Genomic DNA, 26338 nt, shown 5'->3' with positions numbered 1-26338 from the left:
TAGAAAGGAGGAGAGGAGAGATAAGCGGGACTGTGGGAATAGAGAGGACTGGGTAGCACCTGGTTTCCTGTGCCTTGAGGGTTAGAGACAGGACCTGAAGTTGTGGATTTCACAAGGGATTTGGGGAGGACTTGAAGGTTTTCATAGCTCTGGGATGCAGCAAGGGGCCATGCCTAAATAGGGCAATGTATTGTTAAGAATCAGAGTCCAGTGGCGACCACACTCTGCACTTTGCTGCTGACAGCAAATGCTAAGCATACAACCAGTAGTGAAGCAGCACCACCTAGAAAAAGAGAGGAGTCTTCCTGACTAAGTGGTACAACTCTGGGAGCTGGTGCAGGAATTATATGGTGATTGAGTTCTGCAGTTAGCAGCTGGGGGATCCCTAAGGGGCAGAATTCTTCCAGTGGTCTTCTAATCTGACTTCCTATCTAATGTCTTCCCTTCCTTTCCTTTCAAGAGCCTCTCTCATCTGTACCAGCCAACCTGTTATTTCATTTATCTTAATGAACCCCAGTACTAGAGAAGAAGGGAAGTCAGGTGTCTGCTGAATTTCTTCTCTATGTTTTCATTAAGGCATAGCTTAGATTTGCACAGCTGCCTGCTAACAGCATGAACAAAGCAATATAGAGATCAGTGAAGAGTCAACCGGTCTCTTTTGACCTTGGATCTGGTTATTGACCTTCCTCAGTAGTTGAATATTACCTAAAAATCAATGACATATAGTTAGACATCAACTCAGGTAGCTTCTTAAGTAAGGTTCAACAGTGTTTAATCTACACTGATAATGAAAGGAGTCTCTTATTCTGAATGAGGAATTTTGGGCTGTATTTCCTGATGTAACTAGCCACCCATAACTTGGGTTACCAAGTTATGTGGGCGGATCCAGTGGTCTGCTGGTAACTGTTTAAAAACTAACTCTCTGGGAGGGGGAAAACCTGTGACTTACTACAGCACTTGCTCTTGGTTATGGTGTATATATTCCTACCATACCTGATTCAAGCTACCTGTGTAGTGTCTCTTAATTCAAACCTGGAAAGAGATGTACGATAGCAAATTATTATATAGCATTTTCATTACATTGATACAATAGATGTACGTAACCTCGAGAGCGTAGATGGGAATATGTAGCAAAATAATAGAGAGTTGATAAATTTTGAATAATTATTACCTAGGTTTTTAATATTTTTATGTGATTGTAAGATTCTGTACTTAATATTTAGTAATGGCTATGTTTATAAACTGGCTCGCAAAGTTCCCAAAAATTTAACAATTCACTCTTGTAAACTGGAAGAGCTCACTCTAACACACCCTTGGTGAACCTCCCAGGTGATACCTTTTATAAACGACAGTTTATGAAGGGTACACAACCCTGGCACATATTACATGGTTGTTAATGTCTTTCTTGCTATTACTGTCAAGGTCTCACCTAGCTCAAGCAGCGCTGCACTAGGAGCCAGGAGTTCGCATTTGCATGTGCCATTTACTTGTTGCATAACTCCAAGAAAGTTGTTAGTGGCTTCAGATCTTGGATCTTCTATGGGTACAATGGACATAAACAATCTTCTATTTTTCTGGGAAGACTGTTATAGGAATTGAGTAAAACAATGTAAGCAAATACTTCCAGCAAGTACTTTCAAAACTGTAAGTATTGTTTAGATATGTTTAGATAACAAATTTGTCCAAATTTGCCCTCATCCCATGAGCTCAGTTTAACATGTTCCTTGTAAAACTGCGTGAAATAGATGCTTGCTGAGAATATAGGAAGTATTTGCAGGGGGAGGATTGCTGTATTTTAAAAGTAAGCATATGGATTGGTTGTTTAGTGCTAGAAGACATCCTCCAACATAACAGTATTATATGTAAATATTTGGGTGTTAGCTCTGTCTTTAAAGCTTATTTCATCCCCTCAAGAATAATGCTGTAATTGACAGAATTTCTTTGGAACAATGTCTCTTCTGAGTTCCTATTTAGCATACCACCTCAGTTGGTGGTGGTGGTGGACCCTCTGGAATTAGTATCTGGATCTGTGGGGAGATAATGGGCAGTTTCTTTACTTGGTCAGAGGTCAATTGTTACCCTTGTCACTTCTATCTCCAGACAGAGATCTCTCCCAGAAGGTGTTTGAATTTGGCATTTGGGCCCCAAGGGCATTCCCTATGTCCATTAGTGCATATCAGGTGGCTTTAAATTAAGCTGATTAAATTGGAAAACTGCTTGTATTTATATATATGTGAAAGGTTTTCTAAAGGAAGGATTAAATCACTTTTGCTGAGCTTATACTATCCATAAAGCAGTCTCAGAAATCAATGGAGCCCCCGAAATTCTAACATGTCGAATTTGTATGCCTGGATATTACTATTAAAATCCTGTCTTTCCTGTTTCTCTTATCATAAATTAAAAGAAATGGATTGTTTACTTTAGCTTAAGAATTTTGGAGCACTTGTGTGTAAGGCACTGGAGTTGGTTCTGGGAGTATGTAGTATAACTCTCATTACACTTAGGAAAACAAACAGAAAACCAAATCAACTAATAAAATAGGAAGAAAGGTAAGAAGAACTACCCCTGTGACACTTAGCTTCATCTTGATTTTTTAAGAAGCCAGGCACTCTTTTATATAACCACAATACTTTTGTGGTTACCTGAGAGAACTAGCTATGGTGCGAGGAAATTTGGAATCAAGCAAACTGTTTATTTATCTGTGTGGGAGAAGGTACAGCTAAATGTTCACTGGACTCTGGAGTTTGGGAAACCTGACCTTAAATCACTAACCCCTGACTTATGAGATGCTCGACTATGGGCGAATTGGGTTACATTCGTTTTTTATCTGTAAAGCGATGATAATAACACTGACCTCACTGGGTTGTGGAAGGAGTAAACACCAACCCACAACACATGATTTAAAATGTTCATTACCCTGGTATTCTGTCCCTTCCTTCATCACTAATTCTTCATTGGAAGTTTAGCTTTTAATCACCATCAGCATTGGAGGGCCGCCATGATAGGCTGTCATACCTCAAAGTTGACATTTTCCAAATTGGCTGGAACACGGTATGGATTACTTGCTTTACTGCTTTTGGCAGTTTTACATATTCCTCCAGTGAAAGAGTTATCAAGGACCTCTCCTCTGGGCTCTCCTGCTAGAAAATGATACCTGCAAACAAAGTAATTTTCAAGAATTCAATAGATGTGGAACAATCTTTAAAATTTACCAGACTTCTATGGAAGAAATTCCTTTCTTAGACATTTTTGACTCTTGAAGAATGACTTGAAAAAAAGCCCATTTTTTTTTCTAGCTTATGGTGAAGCAGCCAGAAAGGTCTGGAAGCCAAAACTTTGCCCCTCTGGCTCTGTTAGATTCTCCATATTCCACTCACTTAAATATTCTGGGCTTTCAGCATGAACTAAAATTTAGGTTTATTTTTGTTTCATGACTTACCACATCAGTGCAAACTTTGGAAGCAGATTATGAAAGAAATTATTACATAATTAATGCCATTCTGAGTTTACTTCCTTCAGTATGATACATAAAGGAATTCTTATAGACAGCCAATAATTAAATAGTAACAGCAGTATTTTTTTTTTAAAGATTTTTATTTATTTATTTATTTGACAGACAGATCACAAGTAGGCAGAGAGGCAGGCAGAGAGAGAGAGGAGGAAGCAGGCTCCCTGCTGAGCAGAGAGCCCGATGCGGGACTCCATCCCAGGACCCTGAGATCATGACCTGAGCCCAAGGCAGAGGCTTTAACCCACTGAGCCACCCAGGCACCCGTAACAGCAGTATTTTAATAAAATTATAATATTATCATTCTTACTAATAACTAAAAATATTTAAATTTATTTAAAAATGCTTACAAATATTCATTATATGTATATTTTATACATAATTTACTATTTGTATATTTACATAATTATATATAATATACATACATATTTACTATCTGTATAAAGTAAATATATACATATATTTATACATATACATATATCAAGCTCTGGTTGATCTATATTTAATGTTACTATTATATGTATTTAATATTTATGATAACCATGTGATGTAGATAAGGATACAATTATTTCACCTATTTTACAAATGAGGAAATTGAAGGTCATTAGCTTAGCACAAGTCAGATATTTAAAAAATTATGGAAATTAAAAAAACCGAAACCTCCTAAAACCCTTGTAGCTTCCTAAGTGATAAGAGCACTAAGAACATCTTTTGTTCTAATATTTGGTCTTTGACCCTAATTTCTGACACAGAGCTCCTAAATCCCTTGGAATTTCTTGCGTGTCATTTGTTCAAATGAGGCGACTCTTGGTAGGCTTCTCTATGGGGACCTGTCACCAGAAAGACCAACCCATGTTAAAAGCTTGAAATATTCAGCCTTATCTTCCATCTCTAGAGAGGGGAGAGGGACTGGAAACGGAGTCAATGATCAATTATGCCTACATGATTGATATAAAAATCCCACAAGTATGGGGTTCAGTTTGCTTCTCAGTTGGTAAACACATGGAAGTGCTGGGAGAATGGTGTGCCGGGCGGGGGGGCATGGACGCTCCATGCCCCTCCCCACATACCTTGCCTTACTTATGTCTACCAACTGGAGTTTCATCTGTATTCTTTTTTTACATCGTTTTATAATAAACTGGTAGCCAGTATTTTAAAAAAGAAAGAAACAGCAAAATGGAGTCACTTGGGCTAAGATTCATGTCAGCAAACAAATCCTTAATGCCTCACCTAAATGCAGTTCTTGATTGCCTCTCCCAAGAAAGTGACCTTTAATCAGCCATAGGGAATTATCTGGTCAGCACTAGTGAGGCCTGATCAACACTTGCCTTCCCTCAAAGGAAGGTGACCTTGCTTGAAATAATCCACTCTTTTCAGAAACTTCCTTGCTCTGCATCCTTCTGCCCATAAAAGTCTTCCATTTTGTATAGATCCTTGGAGCTCATTTCTATCTGCTAGATGGGATGCTGCCTGATTCACAAATCATTGAATAAAGCCAATTAGATCTTAACTTATTCAGTTGAATTTTGTTTTTTAGCAATGTAAATAAATTGTTTTACCTCATGAGTTCTGTGAGCCATTCTAGCAAATAAAGCAAAGAGGAGGGGGTCCTGAAAACCTCGTAGGTGTCAGAATCACAGGTGATATTTGGTCTTGTGATTAGCATCAGAGGGGTCTGGTCTTGTGGGACTGAGCCCTGAACCTGTGGCATTAACTGAGTTAAACTGCAGGACACCCAGTTGGTGTCATAGAGATTGACTTGGGGGAAAACACTTCTGGTGTCAGAGCACTGTGAGAAGGGTGATCATGTGAGAGGAAAAGAGGTACACAGGCGGTGAACTGGTATGTGAATTGTACCTCAATAAAGCTGTTAAAAAAAAATAAGTGGTTCCTGTGGGTTTTGTAAGATGCACCTCATACTCAAATAGCTACAAACACAATTTGAGGTTCATTCTCATCCCTACTTGAATTCGTATCAATGGATGTTTGAGGGAGAGAGCATTAGGAGTTGGTCTGGGGAAAATGTTCCAAACTACTTATGGGAGCATGACAAACACGGGTGTTTTCAGACTCATTCATTTTTGTTTTCTGAGTTGAGAGGGATCGATGACGTTAAAAAAAACTGCTGACCTTATGTGTTCTACAATGTACTTATGAGTTTGTCAAACAAGAAAGGGCTTGAGAAAAATGGCTCCTAGGTCATAAGGAATTTATGAAGGTAGCAGAGAGCCCAAAGATAGTTTTCTGGAGGTGGCTTTGTCAGGGCACGCCTGAGGAGTCTGTCAGCAATTAAGTCAACTGCGTTGCAATTTTCAACTTTATTCTTTCTTCTCTCCTCTGTGGTATTTAAGTTAAGTTTAAATATTTTGGTCTTTCAAATATATCATGGTCTTTCATATTTTAAGTTTTTAAAGTGTTTTTTAAATCTAATTTGGCTTTATACATCATATTTTATGACTTTTAAAATTTCATTTAAAATTACACACACACATACACACACATAAATCTGCATGTGTGTGCCTCTATGTATATGTGTGTATGCATTTGTACCTTGGTTGAGCCTGAGAAAAAACAAATGGCATGCTGTTATTGCCTGATTCTTGCTTTAGGTTTAAGACCTGGTGACTGGCGCTGGCAATCTAAGAACGTTGGTATGTCTTGTTAAATTCTTTCTTGGAGAGATGCTACTTAAAAAGAGGGACAGCTACCCAGGAGGCTACAGTTTTTGGGTAGAAATGTGCTAGAGAGGGGGGCAGAGATTCTAAGGCTAGCAGATTAGAAAGAATTCCAGTAAGCAGCTCTTAAAATTCTCAGTCCCTGGAGAGGCGGGGAGAGGACTGGCTGTCCCTGAGCCAGCAGGTTTTGCTCATTTCTGAGAAACCTTGGGATAACAACTCTGGTTGGCAGAGGGCCACATGGTCCTTCTGCCAAAGTACACATAGCATGTGGTCCTCCCCATCTGTAACTCTAGAAGCTAGATCTGTTGAGCAAGGGGTGAGTTTGTAATGTCACCCCTCATCAATCAGAACATTAGGAAATGTGATTATCAGTGGGAATTTTGAGCTGAGGTTTTCTTCCAGGGAAACCATTTCTGTCCATTGATAAGAAGATGCTGTTGGAACATTCTCATTGAAATCAACTCTAATTAGGAATTCTTAGGACAGAACTTCAAATCCATTTGTAGTCATCCAACATACAGTTGAGGAAACTGCATTTCTGATTGATTACTGGCCCATTCAAGACCGAGCCCCAGGAATCCACCCGGCACCAGCTGGCCTGATTCACTGCAGAGCTGTCAGAAGGATAGATGGGAATGGAAACAAGCGATGTTTATGAACTGCGCCTAACATTGCCTAGTACAGACTAAGGGTGAAAATGCCGAGTTCTTTTATTCCCCATGAGTGAGGATCCTGGCCGCATGCTACCTGAGCGGGGCAGCCACGTGTGGGAGAAAGGGCTGATGGGAGTCATAAGAGGTTACTGAGGAAAGCGGACAAACATGGGTCTCATCCCTTCACTGCTGCTTCCAGCTCATTCCTCCTGAGATGCCTTTACTCCCGCCAACGACGAAGAGACATCACTTACCCAGCACCCATCAGCTGTACGCTGGGGATGGGAAGATGCTGCTTCTTCCCCGGGCACACTGATTTTATTCTTCCACAGTCCCTTTCATCTGAATTGTCCCCACAGTCATTTTCTCCGTTGCATTCTAACTTGCTGGCAATGCAGCGGCCTGGTCAAGGAAAGCAAACAACGTTAACGACACACTTGATTATTTGAGGTTATTTATTGATTTGAAGCAAGTTAGTGCTTTAAATGTCAAGGGAGAGTGGTGAGGGAAAGTTCTCATTATTCTTTATACAGATTTAGGAAATATGGATATGGATGCCAGACTGATATTTTCCCCTTATTTTTGTAGGATAACAAGAGTCATTGTAGAATTATTTAGTCACCATTGGGCTGCTTGTCTTAAATAAGAGAGGTAATTCTAGAATCCCATTCCCATTACAGTGAGCTTGCTGCATAAATCATATTCTGTAGGAGAAAATCAACAGTAGTTTCAGACTTTTGTTTTGATTCAGTACAACAAAATCAAGGTCACTGTTTTTTTTTAAATTATTTTTATTAGAATATAATGAATTATTTGCCCCAGGGGTACAGGTCTGTGAATCATCAGACTTACACATTTCACAGCACTCACCATAGCACTTGTCACTATTTTTATTTAGAAAAAAACCCCCTATAATTTAATATATATATATACACATACACATGTACACATGATACTATCACTATATCTCTAAAATTTTCTGTTGAGTAAAAGAAGCCAGACACATAAGAGTCATGCTATATGATTTTTTAAAAATCTTGTGTTCTAGGACATCAAATTTATTTTCTGTAATTGTTTTTTGAACAAGTTAAAAAGAAACAATTTTTTTAAACTACTATGTACTACAGTGTTAGGTACCAGGTTAAGTGAGTGAATTTACAAAATAACACCAAGCCCATTTACTTGGATAATTCCCTTCCTTTTTAAATTTGCTGAATTTCATAAAGATCCTTAGGATCAATGGATATTGATAAATTGCAGAAGTTGAAATGACTTATGTACAATGACAGCCCCTCTCCTGTCCCTCAGCCTCTTGTTATAATCAGAGATGCTGGCATCTGTACAATTATGTACAGGTCTCACTGACAAGGAGACTGAATTAAATGTTTTACTCAAGATTATTGGATTAAGTACTCTAAGTTGTGATTAACATCTCACTGCAGCTATGCATTACTAACTAACTGAAATGCTTGGAGAAATTGGGTATTCTGTTGAATTAAATTTTTTTATTAATAGAAATTTTCCCAGAAAGCAGTTAGTTTCAAACCTTTTGGTAAATAGGGGAGCCTGGGGGGCTCAATCATTGAGCGTCTGCCTTTGGTTCAGGTCATGATCCCAGGGTCCTGGGATGGAGCCCTGCATTGGGCTCTCCCCCTTGGTGGTGAGCCTGCTTCTTCCTCTCCCTCTGCCTGCTGTTCCCCCTACTTGTGCTCTCTCTCTTTGTGTCAAGTAAATAAATAAAAAATCTTAAAAAAAATCTTTTGGTAAATAATCTTCATTAAGAAGGTAGAGAAAAACGAAAGTAACTAAAGTAATTAAAGTAAGGTTCCTTCTTTAATTATTCAAAATTTTGTATTGTATCTAGACCATAATTATAAAGAATTATAGTTATATGAGCACCATGGTCAAACAAGACTGAATATATTGAGGGAATTGGATGTCTGTGAGTCCAAAGATAAAACCTGAAAGATGGTCTGTTTTTAAAATAGCACATCTCTCTAGTGTTTGTTTGCTTGCTTTTTTAAGGGCAGAAAAGAATGTGTAATTTAGTTTGAAATATAGATGCTTTTTCCAAAGGAAGAAAAACAATGAATATCACATTTTTAAAAAGTTTTGATACCCTTACTTATAAATTTGAGCAACTCTAAGTTTTGATACTGTTGCACTTTAATAAAAAGGAAATCCCATTTTATCAGGCAGAGGTAGGTAGGGTCATACGTGCAAGGTATAGTTCTCATTAGCCTAGCTTTGTGAGCAACGTACCAGATATGCTTGAATATAAGAATTTCAATGGATTTAGTACTTTTGGAGATATGGAAGAGGACCTATTAGCAAGGTAGGGATGAAGGCAAGAGGACTTCTTCTGAAGGATGTTTAGGAATGGGTGGCAAGAGTGATATTGGTCTGATAGGACACACCTGAGAATGGTTCCTGGCCACAGAAACTCAATGGAATAAGAAATACAAGGGGAGGGATCTAGAAAGCTGTAAATATATCCCATACGGGAGAAGGAATGGGAAAGGTGAAGAAGGGTAGTTTGGATAGTGCAGGATTTACAGAATTCAGCATGCTTTAGCCAATGCATGCATTATATGTACTTATATCTGGAGCTATGTATCATTTAGAAACTGTACATGTTTTTCCCATTACTTGAACTGCTTTGTGTTACTGCAATGGTATAGTATATGTATAAGGAGCTACAAATTCTCTAGTCTTTATGATTAAAATTAGGACTTTGAGAAAGGAGTTGGCATAGTGCACGTGGGGATTATTAGCCTTATGGGTAATTCTCAAAGATCCATGTATGCATTTAAGTCACAAATTTAGTCTGGGGAACCAGAACAGTAATCATGAGGGAGGAAGGGGAAGAGAGAAACTCTCTTTAGGATAAATGGTTCTTATTAATTGAGGGCCAAACATCCTACTGAGCCAAATAATGGTCCATCCAACCTTTAATGCCTTTTGAGAATGGCATTAATGGGTGATTTTAGAGGAGCAAAGTAGTCTATAATCTTCACTGGAATACTGAACAATCAATAGATCATGGCAGCACCCAGTCAAAATGGATGCCAACCACATCTGTGCCAGGGATCAACTACTTAGTGGCTGGATTTCGGGAAGATCTATGGTTTCCTGGTCAAGGGATCTGGACAGCAGAGCAGAAGTCACTAAGAGAGCTCAGGATAGCAGCTACTTAACACACATTGCATACACATTTCAATAGTCAGGTTTTTTTCTTTTCTTAATCACTTGCTGTGAATATATTGCTGATGAACTAGAGTCACCTGTCCTTACACCACTAGCTTTCCTTAAAACGCTCATTATGAATGGGTGGGCTATGGATGTATCTAAAGCCTTCTCAAACTTGTGAATATTTTTGGTTAACAAAACCCTTCTGTAGTAAATTTCACAGATTTAACATCCATTGTATAAATGTGTTCTTTCTGGTAATTGGTTCCAAAACTATTCTTCAAGCTTCCAATAGTTGCCCTCAGTTCTAAACCTTTATCTTCATATTCTGGATTTAATGCCTACGTCTGTATTCCACTCAGCCATTGCCAGTAAGATTGTTTGCATAGTTCCTCTTTTTTCAGCTTTTGACATGACCTTATGCATGTAGCTATGAAGTGTAGCCACCCATGGGCCACCATCATATCCTGGGTTTGGGGGCCACAGAGGGAAAATCCTGACACCAGCATTCCCATCTGACTTTCAGCAAAAGTTGGCATAGCTGAAGGCAGGAAGCAGGAGCAAAAGGAGAGAAACAATAGACCTAAGGTCTGCAGTCAATTTTCTTATGGAATTTGAAATCTGTTTAACTATAAATACTTTACTTTTCATTGTATTCCAGAGTATACAAAAATGGTATGAATTTTATTCATCTGAGTTCCAATTTTAACATCAAATTGAGTATTTGGAGAAGAGGTTAGTGACCAATGGCTGAAGGCAGAAAGCAGAGCCCAACCTCACCCGCTGCCTGTTTTTGTATGTAACATATGATGGGAACACAGCCATGCCCACTTGTTGATAGACTGTCTGTGGCAGCTTTGAAGCTACAGGGCCAGATTTGAGCAGTTGCTATAAAGAACGTATGGCCAAAAAGCCTAAAATATTTACTGTCTGGACCTTTACTGGAAAAGTTTGCAGAAATCAGATTTAGAGAGTTCAAAATGGTGGTAATAAGCAAGAGAATACATATGATTAAGTAGTATATTCAGGTATATTCATTCATAATCTAATAAAATGTAAATATCTGAATGAGTAATGACTTGAAGGGAGTGTTGCCACTGTTTAAAGCATTTTCAATCTTCCTTTTGGAATTACCTTTGGAACCATTCAATGGACCACCCAAGAAAGTCTGTCACATTATCTCTAGTTATTTCCTTGACATAATATCTTAATATTCTCATCTTAGTAAATGATACTGAAAATCTTTTAAATCTGTTACTCCTTTTCAGCTGCTGGTTCTGATTACAGGTTTGTACTTATTAATAGCTGATATTTACCAGTATCTGCCTTTTCTTCTTTTTCCTGTTGCTTTCGCATCATCCTTCTTTATCACAGTGTGGGACCTGAGCACCAATAGCAATTGGATCAGGTACATTGTCAAGATGATTATAGCTCGAAAGCTATAATTTCATACATGAATGGATTGGCAATTGGTACCATAACACCTTTGTCTCCCTATACTTAACATAAGGTGGGACTTCTCTGTCGTGGCTTTGACTGGTAGTCAACTAGAATGACTTTATCTAGTCAAGTCATTTTTTTACTGGAGACTGGACATCTTCTAGTGTACATTACCACTGTCACAGCGGAACTTATTCCTGCAGTCGACCTCTTCAATTTTGCAGAGCTTAGATGGAATGCATGGTCGAAAAGTCACCAGGGGCTCAGTACATGGTTGTCCTCCAAACTGACCAGGGCGCAAGATGGATCTAACCTTAAACTGAAAGGAAAGTAGAGAAAGGTGAGGCACTTGGAAGCAGGGCCAAAGCCAAAATGTATCTAAGAAAACTGGACTTCTTAATCATCACAGTGACTCTTCCTCCAGCAATGTTTCCTAAATTAACTAATGAGTTTTCCAATTCTATTATTGTGTGCCCTTAGAGAAGTCAGCACCTCTCTGGGCCTCAGTTTTCTAAACTGTAAAATGAGAAAGCAGGACAATAGATTTCTAAGACTTTGTACACTGAAACCATATGAAAATAAATTAAATCAAATGCACAAATATTTGCTGAGTATCCTGCAGGCAGTATATCTTCCAAGTAGTAACAATAGCACTTTTAAAGATTTATTTACTTATTTGAGAGAGAGAGAGAGAGAGAGAGAGAAAGCACAAGCATAGAGAGCAGAGGGAGACAGCGAATTTCAAGCAGACTCTGTGAGTGCAGAGCCTGACGTGGGCCTGGAGCCCATGACCTTGAGATCATGACCTGACCTGAAACCAAGAGTCAGAGACTTAACTGACTGCGCCACCCAGGTGCCCCACAAAGCACTTTCATATTCAGAGGGAGTGTGAAGTGATCAATTTGAAAGGATTCGGGGGGGGGGCGCCTGGATGGCTCAGTGGGTTGAAAGGATTCAGGGGTTCTTCTGTGTGAGGAAGACAGCATGGAAACCAGGGTTGACATATTCTCCACATTTTAAATGATTTTAAAATGTGAGTAGTAAAACAGGGAGTCAGAGAAGGATAGGAATAGGACAGGATCAAAACGTACTGACTTTGAAGTCAGAAAAATCCAAGTTCAGAATATAGCACTCTATTCATCAGAGGTACATTCTTGGGAAAATTACTGATTCCCCAATGAGTTATAAATTCCCCATCTGTCAATGGGGTAGGAGAACACACTCGGATGTGAAGTTTGAATAAGATGATATAAGGGCTTAGAACAGTTTCCCTCTGAGTGGGTGCTCCATAAATCAGTTCCTCTTTTCCCCCTAATGTGTGAATGCTCAGCACTGCTGTGACGACTATAGTTTATGTGGGCCAATGCCCTTATAGGAATGAGTTAAGGTGAGTAAACATTACAGCTTGGAACAATAAACAAATCGAGGGACTTTCCTGTGTGGAGAGGGAAATTAGAGGAAGGGTCAGGAGTCAGTCATTTGATTAATGTCTTTACTTTTTGTCTGATTTTAAACCTTGGACTGAAATCCCCACTTTCTAGCATCTGCTTTTACTTTCTGAGCTCCTTTCTGAGCTCCTTTTGGAGCTCATATGATAGTAAAACATGTAAATGAATCCTCTTCCCCCTACTCCCAACAACAACAACAAAAAAATTGCTAAATGGAATTTTCCCTCAGTGGAAGCTGGGATAGTTTATTTTCAGAAATTGAAGAAATTGAGCATTCCTGCCAAGTTTTCCAAGTCTTTCCTTGTGATTAGGATTTCTGGAAGATGCCCATGGGTCACCTACCTGCTTTTCAACACAAGGGTCGCAGTCTGACCACGGTCCATAATCTCCCAGGAGGCAGTTGATAGGACAGTGTTGCCAGTTACATTCTCTGGTCTCCAGTTTTTTGCAAATCTGGTCACAAAAGTTACCCACATAGTACTGATCAACCACTATTTTTCTGTCATAGTAAGGAGAAAGCTGTTTAGAATGAATATATTCACTGTGGTTCCAGCCCCATAAGAAAAATATCATTGAATATTAACCACAATGAGTAAAAGAAAGTTTTTCTTTTATTATTATTATTATTATTAACATATAATGTATTATTTGCTTCAGGGGTACAGGTCTGTGATTCATCAGTCTCACACAAGTCACAGCACTGTCCATAGCACATACCCTCCCCAATGTCCATCCCCCAGCCACCCCATCCATCCCACCCTCTTTCACTCCAGCCGCCCTCAGTTTATTTCCTGAGATTAAGAGTCTCTTATGGTTTGTCTCCCTCTCTGATTTCATCTTGTTTCATTTTTCCCTCCCTTCTCCTATGATCCTCTGTCTTGTTTCTCAAATTCCTCATACAGTGAGATTATACGATAATTGTCTTTCTTTGATTGACTTAGTGCGCTTAGCATAATACCCTCTAATTCCATCCACATCTTGGCAAATAGGAAGATTTTATTTTTTGATTGCTGCATAATATTCCATTGTATATATACCACATCTTTTTAACCCATTCATCTGTTAGTGGACATCTAGGCTCAGAAAGAAGGTTTTCATGGAAAATCAGGCAGGTTGGTGTCTGTGCAGTTCTTACCACTTAATGGAACTTGGGACTGGATTCATAATTTGTGTGGCACAGGGCAAAATGAACATGAGGGGCCTCTTGTTAAAAAATTATTAAAAATTTTAAGACACTACTGGCAGAGCATTAAGCCAAGCATGGAGCCCTTCTTGGTGTGGTCTTATGTGACTGCATAGGTCACATATCCATGAAACTGGCCCTCAGGGAATTCCTGGAAGGGACTGGATGGAAAAGAAAAGAAAAAAATTCCTGCAAATTTCTTAAAATATGACAACACTGTTTGGTAAGTATCATGATTAAGACAGAGTCAGAGTACTATGGGGCCAAAGATTCAAAGAGAAAATAATAGAGGAGATACATCTTGAAAAATTCATGTGACTCCTCTAGGCACCAAAGGGAAGGCACGTGAAAGGGAAGGGGTATGCCAAGATTAGAGGTGGAGGAGCATGACGTATTCCTGGTAGGGCTTATGGGATGGGCCTGGGCATTGCTGGCTAAGAGGAGCCTGAATGATTGCTGTGCTTTATTTGGTGGGCAATAGAAAGCTATGGAGGTTCTTTTGAGGGAAGGAGTCTGAAAATCTTTAACATACTTGGTGGATGGTTTATTGAGGGAGTCAGCTGGTGTCAGCTGGTGATTTTAATGAGACTTGTACTGAGCATGTAAAAATGGTTTTCTATAATAGGTCTCTAAAAAGCTATAATAATTAAAACACATTAAATATATGCTTTTATTCCCAAGTTATGTGAGCATCTCTATGCAACAGAGACATCTAACAGAGTTAAAGAAGCTATGGGGGATAAGTAGTGTGAATCCATGAGAAGACTGAATTATTAAATGTTATCAAGTAAACACATTCTCTTCCCTTCTTATACTTGCCAACAATCAAGCTAATAGCTAATAGTGCTGCTCAATTGAGGTCGTGTTAGACTCAGTTTAATGAGTAGAAAATTCTCTATAATTAACTCACTAACTGTAGGCAAGCAGAGTTATACACTGCAAAAAGGCTTGAGTAGTAATTCTTAGTAAGTTAAATAGTCAACAGAAAATATTGCACATATTCTTAATTAAAGTTCTTTGAAGCTCCTTGATTTTATGGAGTGAACCAACATAGACTGCATTTCAACCTTATGTGGAAAAGACTTAAATTCCATCCAAATCAAATTCTATGATTTCTTACTTTGATACACACACACACACACACACACACACACACACATTTCCCCTCCCTCCTTTGCTTAGTGTGGCATTTTTGATATTACTAGGTCTATCTGTGAGGTTTCCTGTGACACAAAGACAATCTACAGAGCTCACGCCCACCTTTGTCTGCTCTGGATTCCATAATTGCAGCTTTTTGAGCAGGGGGACCACTGACTCCATGGGTAGTGATCACAGTAACAGGGTTGGCACTTGTCAATCAGAGCACTCAGGAGGATGAAATACAAGATGGAGTGTCCAGCCATACCTTGAAAGCCTCTAAGCCCTGAAGAGGAATTATAGAATACATATCAAATGCTTGTTGAGAGTAAAACTTTACAAGCCATTCTCAGTTAAGAAATCAAATATGATGTTAGGAAACAGTTGCATTTCCCTGCCTTCCTTAAGGCTGGTTAATACCTATAAATTTACATACTCATGACTACAAATCCTACTTTTACATATTTTTTCAGTGAATGTTCCCAGAGTTACAACTCTCAGTTCTAGTAAGTTTCTCCAAACTGTTTGTGATAGGCTCTAAGACAAAGTACTACAGTATATGTTTGTAGCACATTTCATTCCAAAATGGAAATTCTTATGTAATCTTAACACTTTTCTTTTAAAAAAATTAAAAAAAGATTTATGTATTTGAGAGAGAGAGAGCACACGAGTGGGAGGAGGAGCACAGAGGGAGGGAGAGGGACAAGCCGACTCTGCTCTGAGCGTTGGAGCCCATTGCCAGGCTCCATGTGAGGCTCCATGTGGGGCTTGACCTCATGACTCAAGATCATGACCTGAGCTGAAATCGAGAGTTGGATGCTCAACCAGCTGAGCCACCCAGGCACCCTTACCTTACATTTTTTGAAACAGTTGCTCATTTTCGTGGGCAATATTCTTGATTACATTGCAGTTTTTCATACTTTTCAGGGACTGGGGAAGGAGTTTGGAGCATTTTTCTGGAAGCTCTATTTAGTTCCCTGGTATCCTAGAAACTGCTAATGAGAAAGTTCAATGCCCAAGTATATCTACTTATGGAGTCATAGAAGTTAGAGCTGAAATGAACCTTGAGATCTCCAGGTTAAACCCCCTCATTTTATGAATGATGAAACTGGGGCTTAAGGTCGGGAAATAATGTTGAGGCTTCCTGACAACTAAGCGTCCAGGACTCTTCATTCTTGGATGAGGTGCATTCCTTCATTGAATTTCTGATCATACTAATGATTGCATTACTGCAGCATCTAGATGCCTTGAACTCTGCTCCAACTCTCCCCGTGCCCCCACACACAGGCCACAAGAGGGTTCATCCCGATGAAGCTGAATGCCAGAGAAAACTTTGACCAGCTGTTCTCCTCTGTGTGCTATGGAGCCTTGGGGATCTGTGAGCAATGAAAGGAATTTGCAAAACTACCTCTGTCCCCACTGTTGCTATTTTGATCCTTTTATCTCTAACAAAACATGCAACATGATTAAATATATAGAGAAAATGCTGCTGTAATTAATAGAGTAACTTTCATTTAAAGAGATAAAACACCATTCACTTAATTTTTTCTTCCTTTTTTTTTTTAAGATTTATTTATTTATTTTAGAGTGGCAGGGGGTGAGGGGAGCTGAGGGAGAGGGACATGGGGCTCTATCCCACAACCTTGAGATTATGACCTGAGCTAAAACCAAGAGTTGGACACTTAACTGACTGAGTTACCCAGAAGGCCCACCATTCACTTAATTTCTGTGTCTCAGTTTCATTATCTATAAAACAGCGGTTACACTCTACCTTCTTCATAAGACTTTTGTTAGAATTCAGTAAGAAAATTCATGCAAAGTGCTTAGAACAATCCTTGGCATGGAATCATCACTCAATAAAAATTAGTTTCACAAGTTAGTAATAACATTTAAGAGTGTTAAAGGTTTAATTGTAGCTGTTGCTCATGCATTTTTCAAAATCAGGGGCTCCTCAATTGAAGTAAGGATCATATGAAGGCCAAAAATATGTTTAGATATTAAATAAGGCTATTCACATTCAAAAAGATTGAGAAATATGGTGTTAATTGCCTTTCATCTTACAAATAAAATCAGATCTCTGACCATTTTATTTGAAATTGCAATTTCCCACCAGTGTTTCCTATGCCCTTTCCCTGCTTTATTTTTGTTATATATCCCCTTTTGATATATAAATGACTACTTAAGTTTAAATAAATAGCTCCTCTTCCCTCTTTCCTTCTTCATTAGAATATAAACACGGTGGTGCTTGATCTCTTTTGTCTGTTTTATTCATTTCAGCATTTAGAAGAATGAGAGCAAGCATAGCATATAATGAATAAATATTTTTGAATTGAGTCTAGGAAATATTTTAGAAATGGGTTTTTATGACATATGAATACCATAACATGAGTCCGTAATTACAGCCACTTTTGTAATACTATTCTTAAAATTTCTGCCAAATTGAGAATATTTCATAGACTTTAGAAATTGTCTCCCACTTTTTTAGCAAGACTGATAGATAGTTTGCAGTATAACTTAGCTTTGTTATAATAGTTGACTGAAATTAAAAAAACTACACCTTTTGAGATTCAGATTTCTTTTTAAAACACCTGTAATTTAGTTAGTCCACCTCTATTTCTTTGATAACATTTATTAAGTTCGAAACTGTATCAAGATGTATGAAGAAGAAAAAAAAAGATGTATGAAGAAGAAAATTAAGATGGCTTATAATTTAATCAACCAGAAGATTTCTGCTGACATTCAAAAAAAGTTAAAATAACACATGCCTATATTTGAAAATTTTAAACAGAACACAAGGAAAAAATATAAGGCTGGAGTTCTCTTCTACTTGTAGCCAGAAAACACATCATCACATAATCAGCCTAATACACTTTGAAGATCTTTCGTATTGATGGATGCATACTTACTTCATCCTTTCAATGGCTGCATAGTTTATACCATATGGATGTATTACATCGGATTTAACTATTATTCTAATTTTAAACATTCAGTATATACACACACACTACAATAAACATCTTTGTATTATATCTTCGTATACTTTTGTTGTATATCCATGGGATCAGTGTGTGTGTTCCCAGCAGTAGATGGCTTAGTCAAGGGATATGAAATTTAAAATATTAATAGGTATTGCCAAATAGCCCTACTGAAATATGGCTCCCTCAAATGTTTCAGAGGGTAACTTTCTGATTATATTTGAATGTGGTCATTTTATGTTTCATAGTTGTGGTTAAAAAAATACTTCAGAAAAAATCTTCATTCAAACCAAGAGTATGAGATCAAATATAAAAATTGTTTCTCCAATATGCTCAGACTTCGCAGCATTTCTTCTTAATAAATCAGTGAGATTTTTGCACTTCCCTACCAACTCAGAGAAAAATGCTAGAATAAAAGCAACCCAAACCACTGAACATGTGACTGAATGTCCTTCAATTTAAAATTGGAATTGACATACGTTTGAGTATCCATTGTGTACTGCTACGAGTTAAGTGAGATGCAGAGAATAGAATCCGTTATCACTGCCTGGGGAGGATAGACAGAAACTGAACATTCTTCCCAAGCTTTTTATCCAAGCTTTTTAAATGCAACTCATAGATAAGCCACTACTTATCTATAAACTGCTACTGCCCTGGGCTATTTGCATCATAAAAATTAAAGATTGCTGCACTTGCCTGCTGATCCATGCTCACTGATAACTCACCTTTCCTCGTTTTCCTGAGCAGAGCCATAGGACATTGAGACAAACGGTGTCCAGACAGAATTTAGCCTGTAATCAGACAGAGTATCGTGTCTTAAACATCAGACCCAAGCTCCAGATTGGGTGGTTTTTCACTGGCTTCAGGGTTGGTTCAGGAGTTGAGGCTCCTAGACAATGTGACGTTTCCTGGCAAACAGTCACTAGACCAACCACCTCCCTACCCTCCAACCCCCCCAAACTGGGATCTTCTCATATAGGAACTGCTAACAAGGAAGCCTAAACTGGAGAGGGTTTTGTTGTTGTTGTTTATTTATTTATTTATTTTTCTGATTAGATTTTGAAGAGATCGTTTTTTCCTCCAGGATAGCTCCTTCAATTGTAAAGAAAACGAACTCTTGAAGTATTTTGCTGAACCAGTATGTCGATGATTAGGGGAACTTGAATTACAAGAGATTACCAGTTCTCAGTTCTCAGCAAACAGTATCTGTTTCCATGTCCAAAAGCTTGAAAAGCATAGACAGACTTTATTCCAGCTAACAGCAAAAACTGCAAGAACAGAACCCTTACAAAATTATTCTGATCTCCTCTCTGGCTGTAAGTATTTTGAGGTGATTTAGAAAATGCTATAAATTAAAATGGTAATGTCAAAGCTTCTTGTTTGAGGAGATGCTAATAAAAGAACTCATTGGTATCTTCACCTTTTATAAGATTTGACTGTTAGGAGGATAATTTTCATTCAAATAAAGGTAACTATTTCTCTGATTTTGTTATTACCACAGCCCAGCATATATCAAATGTTTCCTTACTTATTAATTTTCAACATCTCTATGCTTTTGGATATACCTACAATGACAGGTGGACATTTTAGCCATTACCATACAATTTTCTTAGAAACATGAAACAGAATAGGAAGAATCTTCTGTTGGGGTGTCATCATGGAAGGGCAGTGATTGTGCAGCTCTTTTGGACCCTAAAAATCAGTGATACCACTGAACCGCTGAGGATAGATTTGTGAGCATTTAGAGAATTCTAGTGTAGAGTGGAGTTCAACTCATTCTGATCTGTCACCGTCTGGTGTACTTGCCTCACAGGAACCATCTGTCTATAGGGCCGTTCGGCATAACTTACCCAACAGTTCAGAGGATGCTCTCATTTACCCCCAGCTGTAGGTACTTCCTTTCCATCTCCTTGTACATTTCTTGAATCTCTTTATTTCATATTATTTTTAATTCTGCACATGCCCCAGAATCTCAAGAAATGACATGTACTGTTGTTAGGACAGGTCGGGAAGTGCAGGCACATGACTCATTTTTTGGTTAAAGGGTATGTTTGCTTTACTTGTTAACTCTAGTTTAACTCATAGAAAAAACTTGATCTCAGCAAGGGAGTTCTCGGGCGGGATAATTCTTTAAGAAACATGAACCTTTAGTTCTTTTGAGATTTAAGCAAAGTAGTTATTTCTTTTTTTAAGAGAAAGGCAAATAAATTGCTATAGTCTGAGTTGTTTATTTTCATGCACAAAAGGGTAAGGTTGTTGGAAACATGATCCTCAGCTTTGAAATATTAAGATTATGAATGAAATCACTATATCAGTCATCTTTAAACAAAATCTTTGCTGCAGATGGCTGAAAAACCAAAAGGTCCCTCCTCACAATGAAAACGGTTTACATGATAATCCAAACAAGCTTTCCCCCTCCTATTGCTAACACATGGCCCTATCTTAGAGATCTAACAATACCTGGAGTGTTGTCAAAATAAACACTCTGTGGAAACTCTGGGTTTCACAAATGATTACTTCAATCAGCAGTAACCCTGAAACTCCAAGTGAGGTACTATACAGAGTCCTAAGTTTTCAATGATTTTTCCCATTAAAGGGATTGTAATAGGTATTGCTCTCGAAAAGAAATCTGACTCCATTTTTTTTTAAAGATTTTATTTATTTATTTGACAGAGAGAGATCACAAGTAGATGGAGAGGCAGGCAGAGAGAGAGAGAGAGAGAGGGAAGCAGGCTCCCTGCCGAGCAAAGAGCCCGATGTGGGACTTGATCCCAGGACCCTGAGATCATGACCTGAGCCAAAGGCAGCGGCTTAACCCACTGAGCCACCCAGGCGCCCCTCTGACTCCATTTTTTAAAACCATTTAGAATAAATTGCTCAAAATTGTCTTCCCCCAGACGGCTGGATGGCTCAGTCATTAAGCATCTGCCTTCAGCTCAGGTCATGATATCAGGGTTCGAGCTCAGCATCCGGCTCCCTGCTTGGCAGGAAGTCTGCTTCTCCCTCTCCCACACCTACTGCTTGCATTCCCTCTCTCACTGTGTCTCTGTCAAGTAAATAAATAAAATATTTTTATAAAAAAATTGTTGGGGCGCCTCGGTGGCTCAGTTGGTCAAGCCACTGCCTTTGACTCGGGTCATGATCCTGGAGTTCCAATCCAGTCCCATTTCAGGCTTCCCCTGCTCTGCAGTGAGCCTACTTCTCCCTTTCCTTCTGCCTGCCACTCCCCTTGATTGTGCCCTCTCTCTTTCTCTCTCTCTGTCAAATAAATAAATAAAATCTTTTTAAAAAATTGTCTTCCCCTTTAGGTATGAAAGATAAAATATCTATTGATTCTTTTTTTTTTTTTTTTTTGAGAGAGAGAGAGAGGGAAAAAGAGAAGGGGGGAGGCAGAAGAAGAGGGAGAGAGAGAGAGAGAATCTTAATTCCATGCCCAGCCCCCATGTGGGGCTCCATCTCACAGCCCTAAGATCATGACCTGAGGTAAAGTCAAGAGTCGGGACACTTAACCAGCTGAGGTACCCAGACACCCCCAAATATGTATTGATTCTTATTTTTTTCTGATTATAGAATATTCATTGAGGAAGATTTAGAAAATATGGAAAAGTGTGAAGAGGAAGATTAAAATCATTTTTAATAAGCAGACAATAATCACTCCAATATTCTAAGTAAATACTCCTTCTTTTCAATATCGTACTAGAGATCCTATAGTATTACTTACAGACAACATGATTCTATGTGTAGAAAATTCAAAAGAATCTGTGGAGATATATTGAAATTAATAAATGAATTTATAAGATTACTGGATGTGGTTTATTATAGAAATGTTTATTATAGAAAAAATGTTTCTATAAACCAGCAAAAGCAAATTTAAACTGGGAAGATTTAAAACAGCCTCAGCAAGTACACTCTTTACATCTGATGATGATTTTACTTCTATGAGAGGTTCACAGTATAGGTTGAGGTGGGCTAATATGGATATTGTGCTAAGGTGAAGCAGGAAAAAAAAATAGTGCAATGAAAAAAGAACACTATGGGGATAGAGAATGTGGAGACTTCTATTTTCCTCTTGATTCTTTGGTAACCAACTATGTGTTCTTCAGCAAATCCCTTTACTTCATTGAAATTGTTTTTTCTTTTGAGAGTAAGTATTCTTCAAACTTATTTCAAAATATTTTCAAAAATATTAATTATATCTCTAATATGGAAAACAGCTAAAATAAATATTCCTCAAATAACTTGTATTTTCACTATGTGGTGGGAAATAACTATCCGAGCAGGTCTAAAGATTCTTGGAAGTACAGCAGGGAGACCACTGCTCCAAGGTGACATGCTTTAACATGCATGGCAGTAACTTATCCCACACGAGTCAGCTGGAACCAGAATACAGGAACCTGGTTCAGTCTGTTCTCTTTCTCCTGTACTGTGTTGAGACTTTAAATATTGAGATATCAGGCTAAGAAGGAAAACAGAGTGGTGTGCTGAAGACCACCGTTGAAGACACTTTGGGGGTGTGGTACAGGAGTTTCACTGTTCAGTGTCTGGGAAGATAAACAGGAGAAAAAAATATATGGTGACTGGGCAAGAAAATACACCATTTAAGTATATACACTTCTTTATCTAGTTGGTTCTTTGAGGCCCTAAAATTAAATACATTTTTCCTATGGTCATCTGGAGCAAAGGGCAAATGCCAGCATTCATAACTTAGATAAAAGTCAGAAGGAAATAGGATGAGCTTAAGTAGGGTTGTTAAGTAATGTGGACAGAGAAATGAGAAGGTCATGTGTCATGGCACAGGAAAACACAGGTGGTGAGAGATAAATGGGGTAAGGAGGAATGCTTGAGATGGAGTGCAAATAGCTGTGATTCAAATACTAGAGCTGACCTGGCATCAACAGAGAAGCTGGTAGCTTCTCAATGATGTTCATGGGTTCTCCATCTTGAGTCTCTATGGATGCCTAAATGACACATCCCACTCAAGGTCTTTTTCTAGAGTGGTGATTGGCAAACTAGAGCCAGGGAGGTGGATCTAGCTTGCTACCTATTTTGCAGATGAAGTTTTATTGGAATAGAGTCACATAATTAGTCATTGTCGAAAGCTCCCTTTGCACTACAACGGTAGAGTCATTGCAAAAGACACTATACAGCCTGCAAAGATTAAAGTATTTACTATGTGGCCCCTTACAGAAAGTTTTCTGAACCCTGAAACCCAGAGGGAGAGATTTCTGGCCTGATCAATACAACCACAACTAGCTTTGAGAAGTAGAAGTAGAAATAGGTTTTTTGTTTTGTTTTGTTTTTTAACTGATGAATGGGTGATTATTCAAGCACTACGAACTGGTTGTGTGCAAAGATGCTCAGGTAGGCCTCTGTGCAAGAATCTGAGTGCTCTCTAAACGGTATTTGGACACATGATGCTGAGAAACAAAGCGCATTATGAAATTAACCAGCTGAACAGTTTCAGCAGCTGCAGGCCTTCTACAGTGTTGGCTGGTTTGGGCTCCTGGGTGGCTCAGTGGGTTAAGCCTCTGCCTTCAGCTCAGGTCATGATCCCAGAGTCTTGGGATTGAGTCCCGCATTGGGTTCTTGGCTCAGCGGAGAGCCTGCTTCCTCCTCTCTCTCTGCCTGCCTCTCTGCCTACTTGTGATCTCTGTCTGTCAAATAAATAAATAAAATCTTTAAAAAAATAAATAAAGTGTTGACTGGTGACACAGAATACCTTTTTCAATAAAATGCTCCAAATCTGTATAAAGCAGAAAGTTGCTACTGAGCTTAAATGTGTAGACTGACGAGCAGAAAAAGCCTTCATCGTGAAGGAACAGAAGGGTGTAGAGGAAATTAGAGCCAGGACATGGAAAGTTGAAATAGAGCGATTATAATTTTTCCACAAGGAGAATATGTATTCTGTTAAAAATCTGTACTCCTTTCTTAATGATAATAGATTCACAGTCAAATGATATTTTCTACCAAGAAAATAACCCCAAAACATAAGATAATGAACAGTGGAAGCTGCTATCTGAAGGCTTTTTCATATGCTAACTATTCACATGCCAACTTATCATTATAGGAAAAATACTATAATTTCTTATTAGAGCCAAGGCTAATGACCCCATCTATTTTCTCAGCCCTTTCGAGTGCACTTTGTCAGTCCATGTGTGAGTAGATAAAGTAAAATTACAAATTGAATTATTTCACTCAGAGAATCAGAAATCAAGACTCTCAAATGGAGGAAAGAGAAGTTTGCTTTGGACCTCAGGCTACCACCCTCTTTTTGTCTTTTATTACTAAAATTATTTCAGGGACCATCTAAATTGACTATTTAATTTCTTAATGGCTCTTCTTCATTAACTTCACTCTTTGCAACTAGAGTTACAAATACAACAGCCTACCCAAAGTATTCACTCAGTAACCACCAGGAACCTCCTAACTGTCAAACCCAAGGACCACCTTTCAATCTGCTATTGGCTTCTCGGATATCTTACCATCCACGTTTTTCTCAGGAAATTCCTCTCTTTCTTCCCGTGGTTCTCTCCTTACTCCTTTCTGGAATTCTATCCTCAGTCTCTTTTCTTTAATCGGATATTTCATCTACGTCCACGGATTTATCCTTTACCTTTGTGTTGAATACTTCCTAGCCCACCGATCTCTGTACAACTGACCCTTGAACAACATGGGAATTAGGTGTGTCGATCTCCCATGCAGTCAAAAATCTACGTATAACTTCCGAGGCCCTAAAAATGAAACGTCTACTATTGACTGGAAACCTTACTGATAACACAAATAATGAACACATATTTTGTATGTTGTATGTATTAGACAGTGTTTTCTTATAACGAAGTAAGTTGGAGGAAAAATGTTACTGACAAAATCATAAGGAAGAGAAAGGACATTTACAGTACTGTACTGTAAAAAAATCCACATAGAATGGACCCATGCAGTTGAAACCCATGCAGTTCAAAGGTCAACTATATTCAAGTGTTCACTAATAGTATCCAAACAGAACACCACATCACAGTGATGGCATCCTTTCTCCCCTACTTCCTCTATTCTACTGGAGGCTAAATCCTGTGCTGTACTCTCTGAAGTGTCTCTTGTCTATGCACTTTCATATTTTCTACCTCTTCCCCGTGTCTATAGCCACAGCTCTGCTTCCATGAACGGATGAACTCAAAACTGGAAGATCCCTTCAGTGGCTTCCGTGGTGCTATTGTTCCTCCTAAACGACTCTTCCTGGTTAGTCCATCTAGAGCTCACCTCTCAGTGGCACAACTCTACTCAGAATGTAGATGGTGCTCTTTTCTGAAGACCACTGAATTAGGAACAGAGTTCTAATGCCTGATATTTGAAACCCTGAACAATTTTGTCCCATATTACCGTTTTAGACTTACTTTCTCTCCTTCCTTTTGCACACTCCGTTAGCCAACCAAATTGGACAATTTGCTCAAAATGGGCTATGGAATCTCCTGACAGTGTTCTTCTTTCTTGAAACTTTTTCTTCCCCAGTTTTGTATTCTGAAATATTAGTGTATTATGTATTTGTTCTTCAAGGGCCACTCCAAGTATATTTTCTTCTTAAATCTTTCTGTATTTCATGAACACTTTCACTCTTATGATCAGAAACTACATGATTCCTCTATCCTTTAAGCTTACATAACTTTTTTTTTTTTTTTTTAACCTCTTGTATGGAAGGTATTACTGCCAGGCCTTATGATTATTTACTTGCTGTATTATCACCTGCTCTCTCTTACTCCATGTGATATGTTCAAATTTCCTTAATAACAGAGACTGAATAATATAGTCATCTTTATAACTGAGTAAAAAAGAAGTTAAATAAATGTTGATTGAATGGAGTTGTCCATACACAATGAATTTGCAAGAAAACTGCTGAATTTTTCATTATGTCTATACATATATGCCCTTAGCTAGAATCCCACTATGCAGGTTCTCATTAATCTGGCATAAGAGACAGCAGTCTTTCCTACAGTAGAGGGCTTCAAAAATTGTTTTTACTTACATGGTTACTGACTTGTTGAGCAATGCATAATGATGTTATTAAATTGAGTAAACCCTTTGACGATTCTTTGGGATGCAAAGAAAATGAACTACTATTTAGACTCTTAATCTAAA

General features: G+C 38.4%; 1 protein-coding gene across 1 annotated transcript in view; it reads right to left on the bottom strand.

The window, feature by feature from the left end:
* The window catches only part of LOC111141090 (complement C6), a 64638-nt gene extending 44478 nt beyond the window's left edge, over positions 1 to 20160 (bottom strand). Inside the window, exons 1-7 of the mRNA XM_022493423.1 lie at positions 20062 to 20160; positions 18937 to 19002; positions 15360 to 15522; positions 13259 to 13415; positions 11643 to 11787; positions 7094 to 7241; positions 3016 to 3154 (exon numbers count right to left, since the gene is read on the bottom strand). Of these exons, the coding sequence (XP_022349131.1) occupies positions 3016 to 3154; positions 7094 to 7241; positions 11643 to 11787; positions 13259 to 13415; positions 15360 to 15522; positions 18937 to 18964 (780 nt within the window). The 5' untranslated portion in view covers positions 18965 to 19002; positions 20062 to 20160. The remainder of the gene's footprint in view (positions 1 to 3015; positions 3155 to 7093; positions 7242 to 11642; positions 11788 to 13258; positions 13416 to 15359; positions 15523 to 18936; positions 19003 to 20061) is intronic.
* Positions 20161 to 26338: the final 6178 nt, after the last annotated feature.

This window comes from Enhydra lutris, unplaced genomic scaffold, assembly GCF_002288905.1.
Source record: "Enhydra lutris kenyoni isolate GAN:26980312 unplaced genomic scaffold, ASM228890v2 scaffoldscaffold5, whole genome shotgun sequence".
Classification (NCBI taxonomy): domain Eukaryota; kingdom Metazoa; phylum Chordata; class Mammalia; order Carnivora; family Mustelidae; genus Enhydra; species Enhydra lutris.
The sequence above is the reverse complement of the archived record's forward strand: the minus strand, read 5'-3'. Positions and strand labels throughout refer to the sequence as shown.